Source organism: Hypanus sabinus, chromosome 16, assembly GCF_030144855.1.
Source record: "Hypanus sabinus isolate sHypSab1 chromosome 16, sHypSab1.hap1, whole genome shotgun sequence".
NCBI lineage: Eukaryota > Metazoa > Chordata > Chondrichthyes > Myliobatiformes > Dasyatidae > Hypanus > Hypanus sabinus.
This window is the reverse complement of record NC_082721.1, coordinates 15,253,084-15,273,283: the sequence shown is the minus strand read 5'-3', so window position 1 is coordinate 15,273,283 and position 20,200 is coordinate 15,253,084. Positions and strand designations below refer to the sequence as shown.

At 41.4% G+C, this 20,200-nt stretch overlaps 1 protein-coding gene across 8 annotated transcripts in view; it reads right to left on the bottom strand.

The window, feature by feature from the left end:
* spmap2 (sperm microtubule associated protein 2) overlaps window positions 1-20,200 on the bottom strand; it is a 246,595-nt gene that overhangs the window by 34,651 nt on the left and 191,744 nt on the right. The window contains exon 10 of one of the 8 annotated variants that reach the window (XM_059991170.1): window positions 16,209-16,437. The exons of the other annotated variants lie outside the window; for them this stretch is intronic. Coding sequence (XP_059847153.1) covers window positions 16,426-16,437 — 12 coding nt within the window. The 3' untranslated portion in view covers window positions 16,209-16,425. Of the gene's footprint in view, window positions 1-16,208; window positions 16,438-20,200 lie in introns of those variants that run through there. 8 annotated transcript variants of the gene reach the window in all.

The window sequence follows — 20,200 nt, the reverse complement described above, 5'->3', positions numbered from 1 at the left end:
GAATAATGATAATTTCCTGGCTTATTCATAGAGCTTTTCTTAAACAAAAAAACATCATTAGCTATCCTCCAATCCTTTAGAACCTCACCTGTGGCTACTGATGTTTTAAGTATCTCTACTACAGTCCCTGCCATTTGTGTACTAGCCTCCTACTGGTCTTGGTGCTGCATTGCTTCACATATATAGACTCTATGTCTATCTCCCAAGTAAACACAAATTCAAAAACTCCATTTAAGATCTCCCCCATCCCTGTCTGCTCCATGCATAGATTACAACTCTGATCATCCAGAGGACCAATTGTCCCTGGTTATCCTTTTGCTCTTAATATTTCTGTAGAAGGCCTTAAGATTCTCCTTCACTTTGTCTGCCTGAGCAATCTGATGTCCTCTTTTAGCCCTCCTGATTTCCTTCTTAATTGTTAAAAAAGAAAATCCCAGATTTTCCCTACAGCTGCTCTTCTGGGATTTTCTCATACAACAGTCTGCAGAGTTTACTGATACTGGTGTGAGAAACATAAAACGTCAATGAGCAGTGTAGTGTATTTAATATTTCTGCAATATTTGAGTAGGAATTCTTTTTTGGCATATAATAATTCATTATAGTGAATGCCATATGTCATTACACTACCACGTCATATGTGAGAGCCTCACTAAAGAAAAGGAAAGTAAATTAAGTAGACATGTTCATCCCAGCTCCTGTATTTTTCTTTCAATTGGTTTCTGGATTAACAAAACATAACAGTGGCAAAAAAAGTAATTTTAAAAGGAACCCAAAATGGGCACCTTACTGTTGAAGCACAGCACAATATTTTTCTTCACAAGGGGAGCGAGGTGGTGCAGTTAAACAAAAGTACAGCACGCGTTTCTTCAGAAGTGGTCGAAAGACAGTGAGTTTAAAAAAAGGCAGAAAATGGACAAAATTCAGGGAATTCATAAACAATGAACACTAGGTGATAATAATAAATACAACAAAAGCAGAAATGGCTGGATATATCAGAAAAATAGATGCATTAGATTGCACAACAGATTATTAGATGATGTACACTGAACAAATTGAGTATTATTTTGAAGCAAATGCAATAGCCAATGGGAAGTGAGAGCTAGTGTTACTGAGTGTAATAGATGGAAAGGTGTATAATTTGCTTAGAAGCATTTCAAAGATACTGAATTGAATCCTGCAAATATCCAACTAAGAACATACTGGAAAAACGATAACTCTTGTAGGAATGACATTTGTAATAGTGAAATACAATAAGCAATAAACAACATTGGGCTTGTATGTGGTTAAAAAAAAATCAGGAGGGCCAGCATTGTAGGGCCATGACTGTCTGAAATAACTACAGCTTGTTTGGTGATCCATCCAGCATTTGCATGCCACATCCCCTGCAATGGAGTCAACTGAGATGGGAATTAAGAAAAGAGCTGGATGACATCATAGTAGTGTTTAAAAGTATCAGTGGAAAACTGAAACATATCAGGTGTAAAATACTGCTAAATGAAAAATGTCACACCCAAGTTTTACAGAGGTTGTCAGGCTCTTTATACCGGCCGTGATAATGTAGCCTGTGAGCTGGATTGCATGGAAGCTGAAGTAATTCTTTCCAAGGTTGAGTGGAGACCACGGACAATGCCAGTGGTTCCAGAAACCAAGAAGGATGGGTCTGTCAGGATCTGTGGTGATTTTAAAGTCTCCATCATCTTAATACTGAAAGTAGATCAATACACTCTACCCAGAATAGAGGATACCTTTTAGGACAGAAACGCTTCAGCCAAGTGGACTTGCCTTATCTACAGGTTAGAGATACAAGAACAGTCTAAAGTGTTTCTCACAATAAACACTCAAAAAGGGCATTATTGCTATATTAGGCTTATTTTTGGAGCAGCATCTGTGTCTACACTCTGGCAGAAAGCAATGGACCAGGTGCTGCAAGGCTGCCCAAGCACTCAGTGTTACCTGGATGACATCATTGTTACTGGTGAGGATGACAAGGAACATGTCCAAAATCTCAAGACGGTGCTAAAAAAAAATTGTATTATGGGCTCAGAGCATGATACAATAAGTGAGAATTTTTTAAACCAATTATCACTTACTGTGGTTCACCCCTTGAATTCATTACTACAAATCAGGAAGAAATGGCAATGGGCAAAGCAGTGCAAGGTAGCTTCCTAAAATTCAAAAGAAATGTTGACATCAGACACTGTACTCACACGTTATGATCCACATTATCCAGTGAACCTTGCCTGTGACACCTCGGCTTATGGTATAAGTGCAGTCATATTGCATGTCCTGAGTGATGAAAGTGAACACCCCTTATCCATTGCATCATGTTCCCTTATTGTTGCTGAGAACAACTATGCACAAATTGACAGAGAGGCCACAAGTCTGGTTGGGGTGTAAACCATTTCCATCAGTACATGTATGGGAGAGAATTTATCCTCATTATGGATCATCAGTCTCCTACATCCATTTTCAATCCACAGAAGAGTGTTCCAATAATAGAAAAAGAGATAGCCTTTGTTTCTTGGACACCATCATTACAAGATCGATTTCAAGAGGACAACTAATCATGGAAATGCTGACAGATTGTCCTATTTCCGATTGGAAAAAGCCATATCAGAAAAATTGACAAAAGAGGATATTGCTCTTGATGTATTCTCCCTAACGCAAATCAGAGGTCTTCAAATGCAGAACAGATGATCCATAGGGAAACTAGAAAAGACCACTCCCTGTATTGGGTCTCCTGGCAACCCAAAATGTCTGGAATGTTCAGCAGAAACTCCAGTTTCCCCATTTTAACCAAATTTGACCCAATAAGTTTTGTGGACTATCTGCTGGTTCCTGTTTGTCTACTTGGAAGTCACCTATTTCTTCTCTACCTGCACTTTACACCTGCAGTGTGATCATCTCCTGAAACTCACTACTCATGCAATGCTCATCTTCATGTTAGCTGTGGCTTATCCTCCAAATTCCAGAGCTTGACTTCCTCAAACTGATGCCAATTCCTGAATCTATAGTGTTCCACAGAATGTGTTTTCACCAGCTCAGTGTCGACACTTCTCTATTTATGAAATCTACTCAATTTAGAGAAAGAATATTCTCAAAATGTAGTTAATATTCAATAATTTAACATTTTATTTATGCTGAATTAATTTATTATGCTTTATTTAGATAAAAATGCTTGCTTAAACTCTCCATTTCTGTTTCCTGCACCCCGTTTTAATTATTGGTTATTTGTCCCCTGGTCTTTATTTATACTGGCTTCTGTTTCCCACACATCTTTTAAGTTCCCTGGGAACCTGTCTCCTGTGCTATTTTTAAACTTGATCTGTCAATCTCATGACTTTTGAAAGTTTTTTAAAGCGAAACACTTACATTTAACTGACCTATGTCATAATTTCAAAGTGTCCCGAAGAGTTTTACAGCCAAGTTTTCCTTTGTAGCTTCCTATATGAAAAAAAAACAACGTAAAATAGATCTGACTTATCTCTTTCAGTGATGCTTGTTGACGGAGAAATATTGACCTGAAATCGTGCCTGCCACCTTTTTTACATCCAGACAATGCATTAGTAATATATCCGGCCTAAAACACTTCACTTGTGACACTGAAAGCACTCTTATTTCTAGAGTCAGCCAGGATTAGGTGTTCAAGTTGCTGGAGGAGGACTTGAACCCACAACCTTCTTAACTGGAGGTTATAATGCTACCAATGAGTGAAATTTGCCACCTGATATTTTCTGAGATCAAAGTCAAAGTCAAAATTGAGTTTATTGCCATATGCACAAGTACATGGATGCATGGTTACCATGAAAAAATTACTTGCTTCAGCATCAGGCATATTTAATGCCCTGGTTCACATCTTTACTGTTATGCTGCAAGTATTTCATTGAGTACCTCTGCAAGAGCTGTTCTGCTTTCAGCCTGTTTGGGTTATCGTTGAAGATAAGGGATGATGGAGAAGGTGTGCCATCCAATTAGAGGGAGGGTTTTCTTGGTGAGGGACAATAAGGTTGGTCTTGGTCTTTTGTTCGAGAGAAGGTGAAGAGAGAAGACACTGGAGAGAACCGGTCGTAGAGTACGATCCAGTACGAGACCCGTTTGCTCAAGGTGGATTGTGAGCGATGTTCAGAAAGTGGTGTGGGTGTTCACGTTAACCAAGAGCTTAGTGCATGAGTGACAGAGAAGTTCAGGATGAGCTCTAACTTGTGCACATGTGACTATTTAATTAGAATGGGCTCTCTTCTTTTTGTTCTTCTTTACTAACCTTTGGTTAAGATTCATAAATATAATTCCTTTAATTACATGCTGTGTACTGTCTGAAATTTCATGGCATTAATTTGTAACAGGGTAGCAATTGACACAGCATCCACACAAACTGAGGTTTGGAGTGGGTTTGTGCGTTTGGCGGGGCTGGAGATTGTCTTCCCTAAACTTACACATTCGAGGAAACCAGCGTGTTTCACATATAGCAACAGATATGCAAAACTGACAAGAACAGCATAAATTAAGGACAAAATAGGCACAATTTTTACAAGAAAGAACATATGTCAAATACCGGGTGAATTTTGGGGTACTGCAAGTCTGTGTTTTTGCTGTTGCTTTGCTCATGCTTGAGAGCTTGGTGGCGGGTGCTGATGCTTTTTTTTGGTGGGGGGAGGGGGAATTGTTGCTCGCTACCGTTTACTCGCGGGAGGGAGGATAGCTGGTGGGGGGGTGACTTTGGGGTACTAACATTTAACTGTCGTTCATCCATTGGGGGCACCCCTTTGTTTTCGTGGACGGTTGTGAAGAAAAACCATTTCAGGATGTATATTATATACAGTTCTCTGACATTAAATGCACCTTTGAACCTTTGAGTTAGAACAATATAACAACAAAATTCATTGTAATGCAAAGTGAGGCTGAGGTAAATTCAAGTTCAAGTTTATTGTCATTCAACTGTACGTATATACAACCAACATTGAAACACATTGGATTTACTTTGCCTTTTTTTGGCACTGATCAACAGAAAAAGACTCTTTTGTGTCAAAATGAAACAGATCTTTACAAAGTGATCTAAATTAATTACAAATATAACACACAAAATAATTAATTGCATAAGTATTCACACACTTAAAGTCAGTATTTAGTAGATGGACATTTGGGAGCAATTACAGCCTTGAGTCTGTGTAGATAGATCTCTATCAGCTCTGTATATTTGGATACTGCAAATATTCCCCCGTAGCGGTGTGCTACATGCAGCGCTGAAATAACGACACGTAGTCGACGAGCTGCAGTTGCAAAAGAGGCTTATCCAAACTTCGCAGCCTTGCTTTAATCAGAATCAGAATCAGACTTTAATCGCCAAGTACCTGTGCACATACAAGGAATTTACTTCCAGCAGATGTTGTCTCTCTGCTCATAACAATAATAATGATAAATATAAATGAAAATATAGATTATACATACAGGTAGTGCAATCCAAGTAATAGTTAGCTGACAGTTAACCGGCAGTTAACTGTTCAGCAAAGTGACCACAGTAGGGAAAAAACTTCTCCAGTGCCTATTAGTCTTAGTCTGGAGGGATATGAAGCAGACGGAAGCAGTTCAAACAGTCCTTGCGCAGGATGGAAGGAGTCCTGTATGATGTTCCCCGCACTCTTCTTCAACCTGGAAGAGTACAGGTCCACAATAGAGGGCAGGGAGGCTCCAATGATGCGCTCGGCAGTCCTCACTGTGCGCTGTAGTCTGGTTCTATCCTGCTTGGTGGCGGCTCCAAACCACACAGTGATGGAGGTGCACAGGACAGACTCAATGACTGCAGTGTAGAACTGCAGCAGCAATTCCTGAGGCAGACCATATTTCCTCAAGAGCCGCAGGAAGTACATCCGCTGCTGGGCCTTCTTCAGGATGGAGCTGATGCTCTGCTCCCACTTCAGATCCTGAGAGATGGTGGTTCCCAGGAACCTAAAGTTCTCCACGGTGGACACAGGGCTGCCGAGGACTGTGAGGGGGGACATAACGGGGGGATGTCTCCTGAAATCCACTATCATCTCCTTTGTCTTGAGCGTGTTCAGCTCCAGATTGCTCTGACTGCACCAGAGCACCAGTTGATCCACCTGCTGACGATATGTAGACTCATCACTGTTCCGGATAAGTCCGATGATGGTGGTGTCGTCTGCAAACTTCAAAAGCTTCACATAGGGGTTGGAGGAGGTGCAGTCATTGGTGTAGAGGGAGAACAGCAGTGGAGAGAGGACACACCCCTGGGGGGCGCCAGTGTTGGTGATTCGAGTATCCGAGGTGACCTGTCCCATCCTTACCTGCTGACTTCTGTTGGTCAGGAAGCTGTAAATCCAATCGCAGAGGTCAGGTGGCACAGTGAGGTGAGACAATTTGGAGCAGAGGGTATGAGGGACAATGGTGTTAAACGCCGAACTGAAATCCACAAACAGCATCCGAGCATAGGTCCCAGGATGATCCAGATGTTGCAGGATATAGTGCAGTCGCAGGTTGACTGCATCGTCTACTGACCTATTTGCCCGGTAGGCAAACTGCAGGGGATCCAGCAGGCTGCTGGTGAGGGTCTTCAGGTGGTTCAACACCAAGCGTTCAAAGGATTTCATGACCACAGATGTCAGTGCGACAGGTCTGTAGTCGTTCAGTCCTGTGATGGTGGGTTTCTTGGGGACCGGGATGATGGTAGAGCGCTTGAAGCAAGTCGGAACCTCACTCAGCTCCAGAGATCTATTAAAGAGCTGAGTGAAGATGGGAGCCGGCTGATCAGCACAGGCTCGTAGACAGGAGGGGGAGACCCCATCTGGGCCTGGAGATTTTCGGGTCTTAAGTCACTGGAACAGTTGACATACTTCTCCTTCGCTGATTCTAAGCTGTGATCTAGGGGGGCTGGGCAGAGATGGTGGGGAGGTGATTGCAGTAATTGGGGGATGAGTGCCAGTGAGTGATGGTCGAGGGAAGGGAGGAAGAGAGACAGAAGAGGGGGGAGGGACAGGTGTAAGATGGACCCTCTCAAATCTACAGTGAAAGGTATTAAGGTCGTCAGCCAAAGCTTTGTTAACCTCAGCAGAGGGGGCAGTGCGTCTCCTGTAGCCAGTGACCTCCTGCAGACCTCTCCACACCGACAATGAGTCGTTAGCTGAGAAATTATTCCTCAACTTTTCGGAGTAGAGCCGCTTGGCCACTCTGATTTCTCTGGTCAGTGCATTTCTGGCCAGCCTGTACAGGGCCCTATTCCCACTCCTGTGGGCGTCCTCCTTACCTTGGCGAAGATGTCTGAGTTTGGGGGTAAACCATGGCTTATTGTTGGCGAAGGTCCTTCCTGATCCTGCCCTCCCCGGGCAGGAATACTGTATTTGCAGTCCCGTCCCGCGTGTGGGCTTTTCCCCTTGCTGGTGAAGCAGACTTGGTGCCCTTTTTGGGACCGGCCTCAATGCCAGCGCGCGCCACTTTGTGAGCCGCTTCGAGTGCACTGGGAAGTGGGTCGCCACACCCCATTCTTTTTTACAAAACTGCTCAAGCTCAATCAGACTGCATGGGAATCGTGTGTGAGCAACCCTTTTCAAGTCCAGCCACAAATTCTCAATTGGATTGAAGTCTGGACTCTGATTTGGCCACTTCAGGACATTAACTTTGTTGTTTTTAAGCCATTCCTGTGTAGCTTTGGCTTTATGCTTGGGGTCTTGTCTTACTGGCAAACAAATCCTGTTTTCCTCCAGGATTTCCCTGATTTTAGCCACATTCATTTTACCCTCTACTTTCACAAACCTTCTTGGGCCCGCTGCAGTGAAGCATCCCCACAGCATGATACAGCACCACCATGTTTCACGGTAGGGATGGTGTGTTTTTGATGATGTGCTGTGTTTGGCTTACACCAAACATAGTGTTTAGTCTGATGGCCAAAAAACTCAATTTCGGTTTCATCAGACCATAGAACCTTCTTCCAGCTGACTTCAGAGTCTCCCACATGCCTTCTGGCAAACTCCAGCTGAGATTTCATGTGAGTGTTTTCAACAGTGGCTTTCTCTTTGCCACTCTCCCATACAGCTGCGAGAGGTGAAGCACCCAGGCAACAATTGTTTTATATTTTTAATTAATTCAGATCAATTTTTTGAGATCAGATTTTACTTTCACATTTAAGAGTTTTCTGTTGATCAGTGTCAAAAAAAAGCCAAATTAAATCTACTGTGATTCAAAGTTGTAAAACAATTAAAACATGAAAACTTCCAAGTGGGATGAATACTTTTTATAGGCACTGTATATCACATACAGCACATAAAACAAAATATTACCATAAATAAGTTAATAAAATAACATTCAAAATGCATGTAGTGCACTGTACAGTAAACAGCTCACTGTCCTAGTGATGAGACTTCAGAGATAGCAGGGTATTCATAAGTCTCACAGCCTGAGGGAAGAAGCTGTTACCCAGTCTGGCAGTTCTAGTCCTGAAGCTCCTCCACCTACTGATGGTAGTGGGTCAAAGAGATTGTGGGACGGGTGGTAGGGATCCTCAAAAAAGCTTTGGGCCCTTCGTCTACAACGCTCCCAGTAAATGTCACAAGTAGGGGTGCAGGGAGAGAGTGCTGATCCTCTCAGAGGGTTCTCCTGTCCTCTGTAGGGTCTTGCGGTCCAATGACTTGCAGCTTCTGTACCACACAATGATACAGCCAGCACCACAATGGTGCTCGTGTAGAAAGTTGTGAGAATGAGGGTGGGGAGACTTGCAGGTGTCAAATGTATAAGGGACATATAGGCATCCGTTAGTCTCGAGGGATTTGCACCTTGGAAAGCTTCCATGTTGCAGGCCTGGGCAGGGTTGTATGGGAGACCGGCAGATGCCCATGTTGCAAGTCTCCCCTCTCCATGCCACCGATGTTGTCCAAGGGAAGGGCAAGGGCCAATACAGCTTGGCTCCGGTGTCGTTGCAGAGCAATGTGTGGTTAAGTGCCTTGCTCGAGGACACAACATGCTGCGTTAGCTGAGGCTTGAACTAGCGACCTCCAGATCACTAGACCAATGCCTCAACCACTTGGCCACGTGCATAAAACATCACCAAACCACAAGAAATTAGAAGAGAGAACAATGTAAATCAAAAACAGGGCTGCACCAAACAGGAAAAACAAAGTGTAAATAATATAAAGGTTGAGAAAGATGCACAGTTCCCATTTGGGATATTTGGGAATTTTGCTGAAATGAGGAGGTACAGAAGTTAAAGTTAAATTTATTGTCATATGCACAAGTACCTGTATGCACCATTGCAAAGAAAAACTCAGTAGCTGTGGTAATGCAAGCACATGCATTATATTAGCAGAAAGCTTTATTTTGTAGATATAGTCTACACAATGACAAGTATTGAAAGCACTGCAGAGGGAATTTACGCTGCACTTTAGGTGTATGTGATCAGTGATGTCTAGAAATCCTTTGTGCTCGGCAGTTCCTCGTGATCAAAACTTTCTAACTGAGTTGAAAACAAAAACTCCTCAGCCAGCTTCCTCTATTTCATGTGCAATTTGCACTGCATTCCTCACCAATTTCTCAGTGCCAACTAAGTAAAAACCCCACAATTCATTATTGCATTTGACACTTTCATACATTGCACACAGATGGGGATCCCTACTAAATAATTAAATGTCTGTGCAAAATTGGCTATCTTGGCAGGGATAGGGATGTAAAGAGACGATTAGATACCTCATTTATCTGACTTATGCAACCCTTTCATGATAACCATAAAGATTTATGTTAGAATTGTGCAAAGTAGGCCACTTATTTTCAATTTTAGATTCATTTTGATCTTAATGCATTAATATTTGCATGTTAATGTACTACAGCATTGCCAATTCACTCGAGTCTCTAACCGTATCATGTAATTGCCCTATTTGTCAAAATTTCTCCTAAAAGCCTTAGAAATAATCATTTCAAACAGTTACTTGTACATTATTTCGCTCAGTTATCAGTACATTTTTCAACATTGGTGGTATTTTACACCAAGTCATGGCTTTAAAGTCAGCGCCCCTGTAAACCACTAAGTGACATCCGTGGTTCAGTGAATGTCACTTCTGAGTAATTGCGTTATGCATTCAAGCCCTACTCCAGAATTTTCAACAAAAATTCAAGGATGTCCTGTCCAACACAATTAAAATGTTTGACTCCAAGAGGCTGACGAGAAATGGGAATCATAAATTTCTAAAAGAAAATGTTACCTTTCAGACCATACAAGGAAAAATAAAATGTCTGTAGTATATTAGTGCATGAAGAACATGGTATTACAAATGGCTTAATGGTTATGGTGGTAACTACAGTATGTTTGGGTCTTCTGCTGCTGCAGCCCACCCTCTTCAAGGTCCGATATATTATGCATTCAGAGTTGCTCTTTTGCACACCACTGCTGTAATGTGTGGTTATATGAGTTACTATTGCCTTTCTGTCAACTTGAACCAGTCTGGCCATTATCCTTTGACCTTTCTCATTAAAAATGTATTTCCAGCCACAGAACTACCAGTCACTGGAGTATTTCTGTACTTTTGCACCATTCTCTGTAAACTCTATAAACTGATAAGTGAGAAAATCACAGAAGATCAGTAGTTTCTGAGACACTCAAACCACCCGGTCTGGCACCAAGAATCATTCCACAGTCAAAGACACTTAGATTAGATCTCATCCCCATTCTGCTGGTTGGTCTGAATGGCAACTGAACCTCTTGACCGTGTCTGCATGCTATTTGAATTGAGTTGCTTTCACATGATTGGCTGATTAGATATTAGCATTAACAAGCAGGTGTACAGGTGTACCTGATAAAGTGGCCACTGTGTATATATTAGAGCAGAAGAAATTCAGGTTTAATTCTTTGTCTTTATTGATTCAACCACGTCAGGGGTTAAGACAAGTAAAATTAGCCTCTGTCTCTGTGGCTGAAGGAAGAGAGAATTTTACCTTTCAATCCTAGCTTATAATCTATTGCACATGCAGGCAGGAAAATGTGTAGAAAACGTAGGGCGACACTATGATACAACGGTTAACATTACGTTTCTACAGCACCAGTGACCTGGGTCCAATTCCTGCCACAGCCAGTAACGAGCTTGTACATTTCTCCCATGACTGCGTGGGTCTCCTCTGGGTGCTCGGGTTTCCTCCCACATTCCAAAGGCAGGTGAATTAACAGGTTAATTGGTTACATGGATGTAAGTGGGTGGCACAGCCTCACTGAGCCAGAAGAGCCTGTTACCATTCTGTACCTCTAAATAAAATCTGATCAATATAACCAAAGAGTAGATTACGTTTGAGGTACTGCAGTGCGCGCATGCATTCATTCTGCAATGTATGTCCTTTCCCTATGCATATCCAGCTCTCAATTTATAATACAGGGTTATCTAGATTTTTCAACAGATGTGTTAGAGGTGTCAGTTCCCTCTGTATGTCAATCCCCCGACTGATTAGCTTATCTTATTTATTTACTTAGAGACATAGAAACATAGAAAACCTACAGCACAATACAGGCCCTTCGGCCCACAAAGCTGTGCCAAACATGTTCTTACCTTAGAAATTACTTAGGGTTACCTATAGCCCCCTATTTTACTAAGTTCCATGTACCTATCCAGGAGTCTCTTAAAAGACCCTTTTGTATCCACCTCCACCACCATCACCAGCAGCCCATTCCACGCACTCACCACTCTCTGTGTAAAAAAATTACCCCCAACGTCTCCTCTGTAGCTACTTCCAAGCACCTTAAGACTGTGACTTCTCATGCTAGCCACGTCAGCCCTGGGAAAAAGCCTCTGACTATCAACACGATCAATGCCTCTCATCATCTAATACACTTCTATCAGGTCATTTCTCTGAAAAATGGCCTTGTCCAGGAGAAGACAGGCTTCATAGTTTTCCAGTACTGCACTGTTATCCTTCTAAAGTGATATAAAGTACCTGCAGCGAATCAGGAGGTCGCAACACAAGCATCATAAACTTGTTCAAGCTGATGACCATGAGAGTTGATCAGTGAACTCAACCTCAAAGTTTGACTAGTGCTGCTATGTCTCATGTCTAACCAAAAGCCTCCAAAACTCAACAAAACTGCTTGCTTCCACTACCACCCCTGGTAAGCAGTTCCAGGCACCTACTGCTCTCTATGTAAATCAAAATTTGCAGAGCTTTGTGATTGATGAACGTACCTTCTAATGCCATAGCTGCATCTGTTACACTGTGCTATGTACAACACTCCCATCATTCACTATCAAAAAATCTCAACCCTCCCCACCTCTCTGCACAACCTGACCTTTATGCTTTCTATTTTCAGATAATCAAGCGCAGCCACTTGCCAGAGTAACACAAACTATGTAATACATAACAGGGAGAAAAAAAGTGAATAACAGTAAGTACATATATATTAAAGAGTTGAATTAAGTTTGTGCAAAAATAAAAATATGAAAGTAGTGAAGTAATTTTTATGGGTTCGTTGTCCATTCAGAAGTCGGATGGCATAAACAGAAATTGTCCCTGAACCATTGAGTGTGTGTCTTCAGGCTCATGTACCTCCTCCCTGATGATAGCAATGAGAAGGGGGCATGTCCCAGGTGATGGGGTCCTTAATGATGGATATCACCTTTTTGAAGGCATTGCTCCTTGAAGATGTCCTGGATATTTCGGGGGCTTGTGCCCATGATTGAAATGACTAAGTTTACAACTCCCTGCAGCTTTTTTCAATCCTGTGCAGTAGGCCCCTCATACCAAACAGTGATGCAGCCAGTTAGAATGCTCTATATGGTACATCGGTAGAAATCTGTGAGATCACAGGTCAATTTACGATGACCAATTAACCTACTAACCGGTATATCTTTGGATTGTGGGAGGAAAATCACTCGGTCACAAGGAGGATGTATATATTCCTTACAGACAGTGCCGAAATTGAACTCCAAACTCCGATGACCTGAGCTGCAATAATGTCACACTAACCACTCCACTGCCATGGCATCTTACATTGACCAATTATTCTGTACTGAATAAATTTAACATTCTCTGTCTGCTACCATGGCAGCAACAAACACCAGGATCAAGAGGAACACATCACATGGTTTCCAACGTTGCTATGGTACAAATAACACAAATTCAGCTCTCTTTTGCATAATCTTATAATATTCAGGTGGCTATAAACATGCTGCTAAAGCCTTTGAAATCAGAAAGGATATAAACATACGTAACACCAAGGAGCACATCCTGACTCACTTTGTCATCTTCCTGTGGGTAATTTTGCAAGAAGAGAAGGTAAATGTCAACTTTTGCACTTAATTCACAAGTAAGCCATGAAACAGGTAAAAATGTTTCTTTAGCATAAAAATTCAAAGCACTAAGCTTAGACTTTCCACCTTTTAGGAAGTCAGACCTCAACTACTAAAAAGCCTGCTAATGTGGCCAGTGTGGAGTCAAATGCAAAGACATGCTATCTGGGATTCTGTGAGGTCCCAGGGATACTCTTAAAGCATTCTAGTCTACCGGGCAGATGGGGATCATCAGCCATGATTGACAGCTCATCTAGGAGAAGGGAAACTGATCTGAAACCTCTGCTGATTCGCGGGGAAAGCTTCAGGAGTAAGCCCCGAAGGAAAAAAATCTGGTGCTGATGTCCCTAAGGCCTACATCATGGCAGTAGAGGAGGCCATGGACAGACATATTGGAATGGGAATGGGAAATGGAATTGAAGTGGGTGGCTACAGAGAGATCCTACCTTTTCTGATGGATGGAGCGTAGATGCTCAGTCCTACATAGAGTTCAATGCTGTTGCCAAACTGTATTAATCTCTGCCATTCTTTTGGGTTTATCTGGTGAGTGGAGCGGGGGAGCTTGCTCTCCATATTGCACTGCCCTGCCTGTGTATCTAGACAGCCAGGTCACTACATCCGTAGTCAACCCAAACTAATGGAGAGGCCTCAATGTATAAACAATGCCAAACACTCCCTTCCTTCGAGAATGCCAAATACTTCCATGCTCTTTTGCGGACACAAGTTTCAGCCTCTTTTGTAGGTCTCGGCCCGAAACGTCGACAGTGCTTCTCCTTATAGATGCTACTTGGCCTGCTGTGTTCCACCAGCATTTTGTGTGTGTTAAATAGAAAGCTGCTTTTCTTTTGACCTCTCACCCTGGAATTCCTCAGTTCGGATGATGTAGGGACTCACCACAATACACACAAAGTGCTGAAAATTAGCACTTGTAAGGAGAAGGATCTATTAAAGATTTTAGCAAGCTTGGGAAATGATACAAAATCATTCATTTTTCACACATTTCACTGCTAAACTTGTTTACATGTAGGTTTAATAAGTTTGCAAAAGTTTAACAAAATTGCTGTGAAATTAATTTCACAATGAATCCACTGTCAGGCTGGAGGAGCAACACCTCATATTCCATTTGGGTAGCTTCCAACCTGGTGACATGAGCATCAATTTCTCTAACTCCCGGTAATTTTGCTGCTCTCTCCACTTGCTCTCTTTATCCATTCCCCATTCTGGCTTCACTCTTATTCTTTCCCTTCTCCTCAACTATCCATTATCTCCGTCTGGTGTCCCTCTCCCTTCCATGGTCCACTCTCCACCTTTCCCCTCTCAGCTTTATCCCTCCCAATCTCACCCACATTCCCCCTCACTTGGTTTCACCTATCACCTGCCAGCTTGTAATCCTTCACCTCCCTCTAACCTTCATATTGAGGCTTCTTCCCTTTCCTTTCCAATGCTGATGGAGGGTCTCAGCCTGAAGCATCAACTGTTTATTTCCCTCCATAGATGCCACCTGACACAGTGAATTCCTCCAGTTTTTTGTGTGCATTACTCTGAATTTCCAGCATTTGCAGAATCTCTTGTGATAATGTGAAATCTTTCACAGGAGATCATCAGCTTGTGTAAGTGTTTCAATGGGACTGGGTTACCATTTATTACAATGTATAAACACTCAACTAAAGGGCTATGGAAGCTGACACAAATTACTTGAGGAAGTGATGCTCAAACTCTTTTGTTGTTGTCAGGGTTTGGTCCTATCAACAGCAGAATACTGCCTACTGTTCTGGTAAATGACATACAAAACTCATCAACAAATATATTAATATTGAATGACATTAACTCAAGTCCACTTCATTACATTTCCCTCCACCATTCCGTCAAAAAGCATCTTCTCCAACATTCCACTATGAGCTGTCTGCTCCAACATTCCATCATGAGTTATCTGCTCCAACTTTCCGTCATCAACTGTCTGCTCTGATTGATTTGTGGAAGGCCCTGGCTGACACAAAATTGTTATTTCAGGATGTCATACGTTTGAATTGGCAATTTGCCAGTTACTTGCCAAGTACTGTATGAGTGCATAAATACAAAGGGCTTTGGCCTTGTGCTGAAACTTTGGTGACTGTTCAAGCTCATTAATAATTCAAACTTTGGTTGAATCCTCATCCATTTGAAAGATGCAAGTTAGCACCTTGATTTATTGCTATTTTTACCTTTATTTAAATTGGTGTGGAACTAGATGAAGATGAATATAATGGGCAATTATCATCTATTTATTTAGGTATATCAAATTTATTGCTCTTACATTTCCATCAAGTATAAAATAGTAGAAAGTATTAATGGAAATCAAAGATATATGAATCAGACCAGCTTTCTGTCTGGATTTAAGTACACTGGGGGATACTTAACATAAAGATGAATATTCTTTTCATTTTAGATTTTTAAATTTCATGCAGCAGACCTTGGATCCTTGCTGGACTGTGAGGAAGATAATTTGGGGAATAAATACCAACCACAATTGCAGCAATCTTTTACAATGGCTGGTGTTCTTTTTAATCTCCCTCCTTGCTAAACTTCCTCTTGTATACTGGGATGTCTGGGAGGCTACTAGGAGTGTGTCAGACTATAAGACTAAGATGTTGATTTGCAATAGTAAGTGGGTGGTTTAGGTTGTGCACAATAGTAGAGATATTTCTTTGGTATCAGTTTTGCTTCCTTATTAACAATGGGACTCTGTTTTCTCCATTTTGGCTCGATGTTTGTCAGCTTTGGTTGGTTCCTGGAACTGTTTATTATCCTCACTGCACTTGGCAGTACTTTTCATTTATCCAGACAGAAAATTCTAGACAAAAGATGAAAAAAAAACCTTCTGCTTTGATTGTTAATCTTTTCTTGATTGCTTCCTTGAAATGATTGGCTGTCAGGCAATTTTTTAAAAAGATTTTTATTCCTGCAAAATTTTTTGATTGTAAAAAGTTCAGTACGTGGTCAGATACATGATTTTTAAGAATAGATAAACTTTATGGTAGTTTTCACACTGATTATGTTTATCCAAATTAAGATATTCTTTCTTATTTCCTTTCAAACTAACGATCAGTCGCCAGTAGTTGTGTCCCTGAAGTTCATCGATCTTCATTATCCTATTCAGGGCCTTGCAGAAAGGCTTCAAGCTATCCTAATGGACAGGCTGTTAATATTACAAAAGATAAAAGTTAGAGCACTATTGATGTTCTGCCAACTAGAACATTTTGTAAATAACCGGAGTGGAGGTGGGGGTATGGGGGAAGCAATGGAATTATTCCTTGGATTAAATATGTGCTAATGTGTAATAATTTGATGGTTTGCCATTTGAAAAGAACAAATAAATAAATTCATTGGTAATACCAAAGCTTTTGCTGTGAGGGAATTGGTTTTGTACACATTAATTAATTCAACCTTGCATGAAAGAATAATTCTAAATGTTACTTAAATATTAAGTGCCACTTTAAATGAAAGGGGTAAATTACTTCATGCTTTCTCTCTTCCAAGTAGGGTGGAGAAGCAACATATTATTTAAAATGCAGGATAGAAAGACACACTAACAGTTTAAAAGCTTATGGTTTTTTTCTCTCTTCTAGTCTGATACACATAAAATAGCTTCCTAGAAATCCCAATATTTAGAGATCTCATATTTCTCTGCTGTTGCCTTCATTCCCTTGGTAACCAGTCTGTCCTTTGCACTATAACTTTGGCAGCAGCAGATCCCAATCCAGAAATCTTGCTTTGAGCTTTTCTTTGATGAACCTCAATTTCTCTTGATAGGTTAAAACTCCACATATGGATGGGCCAAAGTTTGTAAGAGATATGTAGCTCTTTAGCTATGTAAGTATCAATTTTTAGCAGTTTTTATTGACTATTTACATAGGTATGCACTTTACTTTAGGTACACTGTCATACATTTGACCAACTAAGAATAAAATTGAACAATTTGTGAGTGCATTAATAATGTCTTAATTCCCATTTAATATGTAGCCAAAACATTGCATAATTTTACTCCCATCTGCTAGGCACACCAGTGTATTCTCTAGTTTAACAATTGGGTACTATACTGGACTGGTGGTCACAGAATACAGACTGGTTAGTTTAGGTACACCAGATCCAACAGTAAAATGTGAAACGATCATGCACTGGACTATTAAAATTTATTCTGAACCCGAAGTTTTGCTTAGGACAGATATTTTAAAAAACTATCAAGTATAAGTTATCGCTCATCAGTAAATGTTGATTTAATTTGATACATTATTAATATTCTATAAGGAAAATCTAACATTGAATTACTTAAAATTGAATTACTGTATAAGGCCAGCTTCTAAAATTTGAGGTGAATTGCGAGTGCAGTTTGTGCTGGCAGGCATTTCACAGCAGAAGCTGGTCTGAGAAACTGAAGAATGGCCTTGTCCAGGAGAAGACAGGCTTCATAGTTTTCCAGTACTGCACTGCTATCCTTCTAAAGTGATATAAGGTACCTGCAGCGAATCAGGAGGTCGCAACACAAGCATCATAAACTCGTTCAAGCTGATGACCATGAGAGTCGATCAGTGAACTCAACCTCAAAGTTTGACTAGTGCTGCTATGTCTCATGTCTAACCAAAAGCCGCCAAAACTCAACAAAACTGCTTGCTTCCACTACCACCCCTGGTAAGCAGTTCCAGGCACCTACTGCTCTCTATGTAAATCAAAATTTGCAGAGCTTTGTGATTGATGAATGTACCTTCTAATGCCATAGCTGCATCTGTTACACTGTGCTATGTACAACATTCCCATCATTCACTATCAAAAAATCTCAACCCTCCCCACCTCTCTGCACAACCTGACCTTTATGCTTTCTATTTTCAGATAATCAAGCGCAGCCACTTGCCAGAGTAACACAAACTAAATGCTGGAGGTACTCAGCAGGTCAAGTAGCATCAATGGAGAGCAATAAACAGTTTGCACCTTGGCATTTTGAGACCCTTCATCAGCTACCTGCCAGACGATGGTAGAAGAACACAGAGAGACTGAAGGTGAAGACTCTGATTTCACATTTCCTGTCACCAACTGATACTGTATAACTAAGATACTTAGCTTGAGAAATAGGATTAGCATGTGGTGAGAGATCAGGTATGAGTAATCTGCAATGAGCGCAGGGAGAAATGGAACCTCAGGTAGCAACTCCCCAGGGGACAAGTTGCAAATGACTCTGCTGTAGGGGATGCAGTTGAGGATTTCAATAGAGCACCTAAAAAGGAAGGATCTAAAAACAAAATATTGTAGATAAAGCAGAAAATTCTTTGTTTGGACAGCATCTAGAAAAAAAAAGTGTAATTTTTTGGGTTTCTGGATTGATTGTTGAAAATTGGAAGATAGCAAATGTGATCCCACTGTTAATTTAGCAAGGCCATGTTGTAGTGTGTGTTTGTTTTATTTTATTTAGAGATCAGCATAGTAACAACATGCCCATGCCTTCCAATTATAATCATGTGACTAATTAACCCACTAACCCATACACCATTAAAATGTGGGAGGAAACTGGAGCATCTGGAGGAAAGTCATGAGATCACAAGGAGAGCATACGAACTTCTTACAGGCAATGGCAGGAATGGAACCTTGGTCACTAGTGTTGTAATAGCATAGAGCTAACTGCTACATTGTCATGCTCTGTTAAAGGAAGGACATGGAAACTTTAGAAAGGGTGCAGAAGACATTCACCAGGATGTTGCATGGAATACAGCAATAGCTTTCAGGGGAGGTTGAACAAACTTGAATTCTCTAGAGCTTCAGAGAATGAGTTGCAAGCTCATAAGTATATAAAATTAAGAAAGACATACATTCAATGGCCATTTTATTAGGTATAGGCAGTATCTAATAAAGTGCCCACTAAGTTCTGAATGGTTGTGATCTTCTGCCGCTGTAGCCCATCCAGTTCAAGGTTCGAAGTGTTATGCATTTAGAGATGCTTTTCTGCATGTCACTGTCTTAGGGTGTGGTTATTTGAGCTACTGTCAGTTTGAACCAGTCTGTCCATTCTCCTTTAGCCTTTCTTAATAAAAGGTCATTTTCACCCACTGACCGCTGCTCGCTGGATGTTTTTTTTTAATTTTCTCACCATTGTTATGTGTTTTATCCAGTCTTGATGAAGGCTGTTGGCCCAAAATGTTAACTGTTTACTTTTTTCCACAGACGTCACCTGGCCTGCTGAGTTCCTCCACCATTTTGTGTGTATTGCTTGGATTTCCAGCATCTGCAGATATTCTCATGTTTGTGACACCGTTGGTGGTGCAATGGAGACTCAGGTCTCAGATTAGAATCATGAAGGCTCAGCTAATTGCCATGAAAATTCGACCACCGTTATCTAGATCTTTCAGCAGTTCTCTAACATTTGGGCATTTAGGTACATCTTAAAGTTGACATGCTTTGGTACAAAGAAACATTTATGTAGCTAATAATTGATTAATTTAATTGCCTACCACATCTGACGACTGAGGAACTTGGGTGGGTGAGTGGGAAAGCTGATGCACTGGTGCAGTTCCACTCTCTTGACCTTGGAAGTTCAGGTAAAGTGATACAAGTAGTCATCGCGAGTGGGGTCTTCCCTGGTGGTAGCAGATGGCCCTGACTTCTTCTGTGCCTTGCCATTCCCTTTTACTCTTCACGAAGAGTGGCAGAACCACTCTCCCGGCCCTGAGTCCCACTGTTGACCTCATCCACCCAGTCTGCAGGAGCTGACTTCGCACAGCTAGGACAGGTATGATCCTATCCAAGCATGCATGAGGCCTGCAAGGATATCCTCACCTGGTTTAGCCCACCTGTTGAAATGGTATAATGGAGCCTGGCTGCTATTGCTTGCCAACAGCCTCTCAGAGCCTCAGGTGAGAGCTGAATGTCTGACGGGGAAAAGGTGAATGAGCTGCCCCAGAATGAATGCGACAAGC